Below are 9940 nucleotides of genomic sequence, written 5' to 3'. Positions count from 1 at the left end.
AGGTCGCCATGGACTGAAATCCCTGATCCCGATGATGGAGTTCGTCGTGGTGCCCACTGGGCCCGTCGGTGGAAAATCCGGCAGGTGGGCGCGCGGCCACCGACTCAGGCTTGGTGAGTAAGCCCGCATCAACCACAGTGCTCTCCATCACAGAGCGGTCCCATTGCTTGGTGAGCCGCTTGAGCTCAAGCTTGATACCCTCCATGGCCGCATCAACGGACGGCTTCCAGGATATGATTTCTTCCTGAGCATTTTCCAGAACACCTAGGTGCCCCTCCTTGGCATGCGCCAGATCCTCAAACTTCTTCTCCCACTTGGCATCTAGGGCAGAGAAGCGCTTGTCCATCTCATCCAGCAACAGCTTGGTATTGGGATCCATGGCGCCCAGACGTCTCTGACGGCGAGTAAAGTGTTCGTGATTCAGGAGCGGATCCAGATCGACGTGGCTTTCCGCAGGAATCGGTGTCTCTGATACCAGATGTTAGCAACACAGAAGCAAGGGCAGGAATATAGCAGAGAATTTAGGATTGGAAGCAAGAACTTAGATGGGATCGGACGGATAGTTCTTAGAACAGAGGATAGTTGTTACAGATGTTCTTTTCGATGCCTATTCCTTCTCACGCGCCTCCTTTTATGACTAGCGGACTCACGCACGCACACACAGGTTACACCCATTCTGGGCCATACATCAGAACGTTAGCCTTCCTGGGCCGGTTGCCTCGGCGCGGCCCAGCTTCCTTTGCCTACGCTGCAGCTGCTCCAGACGATGTCGCTGCTGACTGTTGCCCGTCAGCTGTTGCACTAACACTTCTCCACCAAAGGGGGCCGCCTCCACCTGCCGCCCGGTCCAATGAGGCTGCCTGTCCTGGGCAACCGGCACCAGATCATGGGCGCGCTGCCGCACCGGAGCCTCGGCGAGTTGGCACGGCGTCACGGGCCAGTGATGCTGCTCCGGCTGGGCAGCGCGCCGACAGTGGTGGTGTCGTCGGCGGAGGCGGCGAGGGAGGTGCTGAAGACGCACGACGCCGCGTTCTGCAGCCGGCCGGACACACCGGGGGCGCGGCGGTTGACGTACGGCTACAAGGACGTGGCGTTCACGCCCTACAGCGACTGCTGGCGCGAGATGCGCAAGCTCATCGTTGTCGAGCTCCTCAACGCGCGCCGCGTCCAGGCCACCTGGCCAGCCAGGGAAGCCGAGGTGGACAAACTCATCGGCCGCTTAACCAGCGGAGGACGGAGACCACTGTACCTGGAGGATCACATCTTCACGCTCATGGACGGCATTGTCGGCACGGTGGCACTTGGGAGCATATACGGTTCAGAGCAGTTTGCACACAAGAAGCACTTCCACGATCTGTTCGATGAGGCCATGGCTGTAAAGAGCAGCTTCTCCGCCGAGGACTACTTCCCCAACGTCTTGGGTCGCCTTGTGGACCATCTCACTGGCCTCGTCTCCCGCCGTGAGAAGGTATTTTGGGAGCTCGACGCTTTCTTCGACAAGATTATCGACAGCCACCTCCACCCGTCCCGCCCCACACCGGACAATGGACCTAGCTTCATCGACGTCCTTATTGGCCTCACCAAGGAGCACGAGGGCACTTTCAGTTGGTTCACTAGAGACCACATCAAGGGAATGTTATCGGTACGCAACGTCATCAACATATAAAATTTACAGTAGAAAACAGGATTTACAGAGCTATATATTATTTTATTTATAACCGTTATATGCATACAATCTTTCAGGATGCGTTCATCGGTGGAGTTGACACGAGCTCGGTCACGGTGGTCTGGGCAATGGCTGAGCTGATTCGAAATCCGGAGGTTCTTAAGAAGGCACAAGACGAGATAAGAGCAGCGGTGGGCAACAAAGAGAGGGTAGAGCCGAACGACTTGCCCAAACTCAAGTATCTTAAGGTGGTGTTTGGATCCAAAGTTCATGGACTAAAATTTAGCTCCTAAAATTTAGCCCTTAAAATTTAGTTTTGCTAGGATGTTTGGATCCATGGGCTAAATTTTAGTCCTCATCAAACAATGACTGATTTGCCCTTATTAATGACTCCAACGGCTGGCGAGGGCTTGGATGAGGGCGATGTGCTGCGCGACGCTGACGTCGAAGTCGATCAGGTGGATGGCGCGCTGCCCGGCCGCGGCGTTGAGGATGGCGAGGTTGGCGCCGTGGAGGGCGAGGCCGAAGCAGGGGGAGACGTCGTGCAAGAGTTGGCACGCCGCACGCTGCTCGGGGCCGCATAGCTCTGCGAGTTGTTGAGATGAGGACGGACCGATGCGGGAGGATAGGGCAGCCGCCATCATGGCCACCAGCCTCTGTTCCGCGTCGCCGCGCAGGTTCACGGTCATCTTCAGGGCCGCGAGGTGAGCAGCGGCCGCGGTGCGGTTGCCGTCGGCGACGGCCGCGGTGGTCTCGGACAGCAGCTGCCGCGACGAGGCTGCTGAGGTCGGCGGTGAGCTGGACGTTGTCGATGAAGCCGTGGACAACGAGGCAGAGTTCGCAGCCGGTCCCCTGGCCACCACCGCTTGAGCAGCCTGCGGAGGCGCAGGCGGCCTGCGCGCAAAACCCATGGCCGTCGACGCCACCGGAGGCGGCGGCGGCGGCGGGCGAACTCCCCGTCCGCCCTCCTGCCGGCGGTCGTGGCCCCCAGATCTGGCGGCCGGCGGCGCCGGTGCCGGCGAGGCGGGGCGGCGGTGGCGAGCGAAGGAGGCGGGGCCAGGCGGAGGTGGCGGGCCGGCCAGAGGAGGTGAGCGTGGGAGGCGGAGGAGAGGGAGGGGTGCGGGAGGGGGACCACGCGGAGAGGAAAGAGGAAGGAGGGGCAGGGTGTGGAAATTGGGAGGGAGGAGCACTTTTAGCCCCTTTTAGGGCCTCTTTGGGGGCTAAAATTTAGGAGCTAAAGTTTAGCTATTCTACACTTTTAGCCCACCTGTTTGGATCCCAAGAGCTAAATTTTGGGCTAAAAGTGCAGAGCTAAAATTTAGCCCTTGGATCCAAACAGGCCCTAAGATGGTGGTAAAGGAGACGCTACGGCTACACCCGGCGGTACCGCTTCTAGTTCCGAGGGAGACCATGCGGCACATCAAGATCTGCGGATACGATGTACCTGCCAAGACAAGGATCTTTGTAAACGTGTGGGCAATTGGCAGAGACCCTGCAATCTGGAGCAACCCCAAGGAGTTTGACCCGGAAAGGTTTGCGGGGAATGGTGTCACCTTCAATGGGGCGCATTTCGAGCTTCTGCCATTTGGCGCTGGACGTAGGATGTGCCCTGGGTTGGCCATGGGGATGACCACAGTAGAGTTCACGCTGGCCAACCTGCTCCACTGCTTCGAGTGGGAGCTCCCGGATGGTATGACGGCTAAGGATGTGAGCATGGCAGAAGCAGGAGGGCTCACCGTCAACAAGAAGGTCCCCCTCGTGCTTGTGCCGACCAGGTTCAAGTGGCAGAGATCATGAGTCATGACCAGCTTATATTACCAAGACCGCTTATGGATCCAATGTTAGCCAAATCTTGTACGTGTCTTAGTTGCTTTATTTTGTGTCGTGTCTGTTACATGCATGAGCCCACAAGTTGTGTGATGGCCTTGCATGTTAGTTCAGGTCGTGGCGAGACTAGCTCACAGCAGACCGAGTCTTTGGGCTACGGGATACGCTCTCGCGTCGTGCGTCGCGAGGATGGACGTGGCATTGTCACGGCGAGAGAGGCGCTCGTGAGCTCATTTTCCTTTCAGTTGTAATCAGTCAATAAAAAAGAGAATACAACAACAGAAAAGTTGCAGCTTCATCGCAGCACAAAATCCTCTTGCGTCTACTCGTGTTCGTGTGTGTTCCTGGGAGTGGCTATCCAACTGCGTTTTAACTAGATCAAGTAGTAAAATACTCTGAGCATATATATATATGTATATATATATGTATATATATATATATGTATATATATATGTATATATATATATATATGTATAGGGTTAGGGTTTATAAAAAGGCTTCTACGGGTTGTGTTTGAAAACTGGGATAAATATGATCAAAATGGAATAGGTTGGACTTGCCGTCTTCAAAGCCTTCAGGCAACTCCGGCTCGTGGTACGGGGCTTCTGATTCCGGCTCGCGGTCCTGCCCTTCGTACTCCGACTCACAGTACTGGCCTCCAAACTGGTTCTCCTTCTCGATCACTCCATCAGCTATGGCAACAACGGCACAAAAGACAAACAAACACAAACAAGCACAAACACAAAATAAAATGAGCAAAAAAGGAGATGAGGATAGGAGGGATAGATAATATATGTTTTTAGAAGAATTTAGGAAAAAGAATCATGTGAATTGGAGTTGAGACGATTGAGATATTATAGTTATAAGTTTGGCTATTTAATTAATTTGAAAAATGGATTAACATAAACCTGTTGGGTTTAATGGGCCTAATTGCACGTTAATGGCCTGTTGGTGCTTTTGGGCTCACTCGGGCTTTACTTGGTCTATGGGTTTGACTAATGGGTTTGACCTGGGAAGGAAATAACGGAGAGGGGGAGAGAGAGTTAGAGAGACCTGGGAAGGAAATAACGGAGAGGGGGAGAGAGAGTTAGAGAGGCATGGGAAGGGGACGATGCTGTTCGTCAGGTGGCACTGCCATGCCCACGGATAGGGGCTCGTCGGAGTTGGGTTCTGGTCCTCCGTTTCCGGATCTGAGGGCATGAGAGTGACGGGTCCATAGACCTAGGGTTCCCCATAGGACCGCCTTTCCGCAACGCTCGGCCCAACAAGAGGCACAGCGACAACGCACACCTGGGCCGGCCCAGATATGCGACGCCAGGACGAGATCTTGATCCGACCACCGACCGCCGCCTCCGACCTGGAGGCCTGGTCAGCACCCCGACCAGAAGGCCTGGTCGGGGCTGAGATCACAGTCCGACCCCAATCAAGCTCCCCCCGACTGGGGATATGCTGGACCGACTCACGCCGCTCCCCCGACCGACACAGTCAGGACCGACTAAGATGACCGACCGGGGACGCCCGCTCGGTGTGGACCCGAGGAGTAGGTGAAACGGATAAGGAGAGGCACTCAGGTCACCTACCGTACAAAAGACCGCACCCTGTCACGCCCTGCGCACGCACCACACAGTGTCGTCCCGCCATGTCAGGCAGACACTATGCTACCTACCTGCCACGACGGAGCGACTGGACAAGATGAACAGGGATGGAGGGCGATGGCCATCCCGTACCCGACGACGAGGGCACTTACAAGATTTGGTAGCACCCGTGCACCTTTTTCTCTCCCTCTCTCTGACTTGTAAGGCCGTCCCCTTGAACTATAAAGGGGGGCGCGCTATCTCTCCCTGGAGAGAGGGGAGACTCTCTGGCTCTCTCGAGACACTCCGACGCTCATACGCACTCGAACACTCTCTCCAACACTTAGTGCATGTTCGAGTCCCCGTCACTCTCCTCCACTCGGACCAGAGCACGACCGGGTCTCGAACACCACCTTCTCATCCCTCACTCGTTTGTACCCCCACTGCAAACTTCGAGCACGTGGGCTCAGGAATACAGTCGACCGACCGATCTTGAACTAGACATAGGGCACGTTGCCCGAACCAGTATAAATCCTGTGTCATTGTGTGCTAGGCCATATCCGATCTAACGCACGGTAAAACTACTAATATTTATTTGTCGAACCAATTCCGCACTGACAGTTGGCGCTGTCCATGTGGAGCACGTCGTGCGTTTGCGTCTTCGGTCATCGGATGGCCCAGCTTCCCACCACTTTTGTCATGGCGGGCTCAAGCGATACGATTCACTCTGGCTCGCTGGAGTTTCCCGTGCCCCCGCTCGGAGGGTGTGGGTTCCACCCGTCTTCGCGCCGTCCCAGACCTTCTACTTCGAGAGTCTGGACTTTGTCGCCGACCAGCTCGGCGTACTTCACCTTCGTGAGTAGGCGCCCGCCCCGGCGTCCCAGGAGGAGGAGCTCCCTCCATCGACCGTGAGCTGCTCGACGATCTCGACGTTAAGGCGCTCGCGCTCTGCATCGAGTCCGTGTTGGGCTCGAACCCTACGGTGAGTGACGTGGACATTATCATGTACTCAGTGATCAACACTTTCTGCCAACTCTTCGGAGAGACCTCACTGTCTCCGCCACACTCACCATGCGGCTGGTTGCCCTGTGGTCTCGCGTCCCCTGTAGACGCGTATGCACAGGGGCTCTGGAGGGTCATGACGTCGCCCCCTCACCCATGCGAGTTCCTGGAAATGACGGATTACGCTCCCGCCTCCTTCCACGACCTTTGCGATGAGGAGATAGAGAGCGACGGCTATAGCATCGACAACATCTTGGCGTTTAGCCATTCTCTATCTCGGGAGTGCATCATGGTGGATGCCCCGGAATAGCCATCGGAGGTGGTGGAGTCTCAGCAGACTCACACCCCACCGGACTACCACGCGGAGGCCCTGACGCAGGCGCAGGCACACAGCGACGAGCTGCAACAATGGTGGCAGGCCCAGCAGCCACCCGTGCCGGCGCACCCAGCAGCATGCTCTGAGCCGCACAAGCGCAACCCGGTGAGCGACGCTCGAGGCCGCGCCTGCTAGGTCCAACGTAACATCCTAGCTGGGCGGACGACCCCCCACAGTTTGCTCAGGCTGGCCAGAACATCACCACTGCAGCGAAGCTTCTACGTAGCCCCCCTGAGCCTACCGACCCGCAAGTGCAGGTGTACGCTGGAACCTCCGGGCACTGGTGGAGACCACCGTCGTCCAGCAGGCAGAAAGCTCCGCATCGCGACGGCGGCACGCGGCCTCTTGCCCGATCGGGGATTTGGGCTGCACCAATCGAATCGCTCCGTCTGACTACCACAGCAGCCGCATTGAGTGGGGTAGGGCACCGCAATCGCGCCGCAGCCCGACTCGGGCCAAACCGTGACGCTTGCAGCGTCACCAACACTTGACGCCAGGCTTGGCACGACGCTGATGTCCACCAAACGTCGGCGAGCACTGGCGGCACGAGCCTAGTTGGCCCGTCGAGGAGTACAAGGAGATGCACCCTAGGCGTGGCGGCCGATCGAGTGACCGGTACAACAACTGAAGCCCCAGCTCGGACGGCCCGGGACCGCAGGCCTTTGGTCGCCGCATCTAGAAAGCATCGTTCCCATAATGCCTCGAACCGCCCACCAACATCGCCAAGTACACTGGGAAGACGAACCTCAGTGTATGGCTCAAAGACTTCCAGCTCGCTTGCCGAGCCGGTGGAGTGGATGATGATTACTTCACCATCCAGTACCTTCCCATCTACGTAGGGGAGTTTGTTCGGGCATGGCTCGAATTAGTCCCGGGTGGGACCCTCTTTCATCTCGAAAACTATATCCCGGATGGCTTTTAGAGAGATTTGACCTCTACCAATCAGGACTAAAGCCGAGTTTTCTACCAGTGAAAGTTAAAAGAAGTCTTGTTTACAACAGAACTAAAGTAAACTATAATTTGCAATGCACAAAGTATTTTAGAAAAGAATCGAAGATAGACTATAACCAACCCAAATCTTTGGGCCATGCATCATGATTAGTAGGTTCACAAACTCATAAACCGCCTCACCACTGCTGGAAGCAAACCAGTGTTCCTGGAGGATCGCATCTCCGGCCTCATGGACGGCATCATTGGTACTGTGCTACTGGGGAACATCTACGGCACCGAGCAGTTCGCGCACAGAAGGTACTTCCACGAAGTCTTCGACGAGGCTACGAGTGCGAAGGCTAGTTCGGGGAGCTTGATGCTTTCTATGAGATGATCGTACCTTTTACTATGCATCTAGATATAATGTATATATATACGTGAATAGCAAAATCTATAAATCTAACCAAGTTAAAACAAGAGTAATAATTAGAGATGGAGTACTTATTTACACTTGTGATCGAAGCCAGTAAATATACATAGCTAGCATGCATGTTATAATCCATCCATGAATTAAACAAATTGAGTTTACAGAATATTTTTGGTGGGGGCATTGACACGAACTCGGTGACCATTGTATGGGCAATGGCCGAGGTAATGAAGAACTCAGCCGTCCTTAAAAGGGTGCAAGAAGAGGTCAGAGCTGTTGCTGGCAACAAAGAGAGGGTACAGCTGGACGACATAATGCCTAAGCTCAAATACCTCAAGATGGTGGTGAAGGAAACACTACGGCTACACCCGACGGCGCTGCTACTAGCGCCGAGGGAGACGTTTGAGGGGAGCGATGTCGATTTCAAGGGGGCGCATTTTTGAGCTCCTGCCGTTTGGTGCCGGTCGGAGGACGTGCCCAGGGATGGCCATGGGAGTGGCCACGGTGGCATTCACTCTGGCCAACCTGCTCTATTGCTTTGACTGGGAGCTCCTGGATGGGGTGGGGAGGGAGGGCATCAACATGGAAGAGACAGCAGGACTCACTGCCCCGAAGAAGACACACCGCTCGTGCTTGTGCCGACAAGATACAAGTGCCAACCTTGACGAAAAACCTACAAAGTCTTGTGGCGGTTCAAATCAAATTTGGCGTGCTGTTTTCAATATTTTTCTGCGAATAAATCATGTGGGGTCTCCAAAGTTTGCTGTAATGGTGAACAGGTACATTTTCCATTGATCTGCAGCAGAGAAATGGATCGGGAAAAAAATATGAATAGATACATGTAAAGCAAAACTCAAGTCTTATTGAAGAAGTATATATCTTCCTTCCTTCCATGGGAAAATTGATGTGTGGTTTTTTGAGATTAAGGAGTATAGGTGGACAAACTCATGAACAGACTGAGCAGCTCTGGAGGCAAACAAACAAGTGTTCCTCCAGGACCACATGTTCGGGCTCATGGACGGCATCATCGTCGGCGCAGGGTTGGCCTGGTTGCTTCTCGGCATATCAACAGTCACTTGTTTCAAGCATGATTAGCAGGCATCTACGCTTACTATTAACCTCGAATCAGAAGTGGGACAGATGGCATGGCAGCAAGTAAATTGAGAATCTGACCGCGTTGCCAAGAGTCAAGAGATTAGGAACCGGGTTCCTGCAGGCATGGTTCATGTATTAAGTTGTTGGAAGTTGGAACCACGGAACCTTGTCGAAATGGATCCAATGCTGGCTGTACATTTTCTCAGCATAGTGAGCATAATCATCACTCAACCATTAGGATAGGCTGCAAATGTGCTGCAGGTTGACTGGTAGATGGTGCCTTCACAATGGGGGGCTCAATCCTCCTTTGCACGGGTGGACTTGTCCAAATTCTAGCCGCCTCCAGACTCCAAAGCGCTCTGCTCTTTATCCAGCCGGATCCTTCTCCAGCGTGCAGCAACGGTCACAGCCTTATCATGGAAGAATCAACCAGTCCATATACCAACCTGATGACCCCCCATCCTTATCTCCTTCCGTGCTGTTATGTTCTTCTTCACATGCACATATATTCGATATGCAGCCCAGGGATGGGCAACGCCGGCCCTTCCGCCGGTGCATGGGACCCAACTGTTCATGCACGAGTCAACCAATGTGACGAACTGGGGAGGAGGATATGAGCTCCAAATCCCTGGATGCTCTCCAAAAAGGAAAAGGCAACCAATCCAGATCTCTCATCCAGCACCCAATGATCTGCTACTTTTCTATGTCAAAGGCCAATATTCCTCTTGTGTCAAACACGCAGCTGCACCCAAGTAAAGTCGCCGACCCCAACCCAGTGCCTGATGGCTCCTTATAAATACATGCCCAGGCATGCAGGCATCAGTGCACAACAAGCACCACAAGTGGCAGAAGAGAGGTCTCGCATGGAGGTAGGAGGCCATCTTTGATAGCCAAGGATGATTTGCCTGTAGCCACCTCTGAATGCTCCTGGTGCCATGGCAATCAGGAGCAGCAAGTGGCGGCCCTCCGGGCAAATCATCCGGGCTAACTGAGTGCCTCTTACGCTATCCCATGTCAGGCCTACTCCTCTTTGGCTTAACACA

General features: G+C 54.5%; 1 protein-coding gene across 1 annotated transcript; it reads left to right on the top strand.

Moving 5' to 3' along the window:
- The first annotated feature begins 377 nt into the window (after window positions 1–377).
- On the top strand, window positions 378–3518 carry LOC101753396 (4-hydroxyphenylacetaldehyde oxime monooxygenase). The gene is made up of 4 exons (XM_004986061.2): window positions 378–390; window positions 822–1642; window positions 1744–1914; window positions 3014–3518. The coding sequence occupies exons 1-4, from the start codon at window positions 378–380 to the stop codon at window positions 3461–3463; spliced, it is 1455 nt and encodes a 484-aa protein (XP_004986118.1). The 3' UTR covers window positions 3464–3518.
- Window positions 3519–9940: the final 6422 nt, after the last annotated feature.

Source organism: Setaria italica, chromosome IX, assembly GCF_000263155.2.
Source record: "Setaria italica strain Yugu1 chromosome IX, Setaria_italica_v2.0, whole genome shotgun sequence".
NCBI lineage: Eukaryota > Viridiplantae > Streptophyta > Magnoliopsida > Poales > Poaceae > Setaria > Setaria italica.
Note: the sequence above shows the minus strand (reverse complement) of the source record. Positions and strands in the feature narration are given on the sequence as shown.

Excerpts from the sequence above, each read along its gene's own strand:
- LOC101753396 (XM_004986061.2), top strand. Across the intron at positions 1,643-1,743 it reads ACATCAAGGGAATGTTATCG|GATGCGTTCATCGGTGGAGT; the intron begins GTACGCAACGTC and ends ACAATCTTTCAG. Across the intron at positions 1,915-3,013 it reads CCAAACTCAAGTATCTTAAG|ATGGTGGTAAAGGAGACGCT; the intron begins GTGGTGTTTGGA and ends ACAGGCCCTAAG.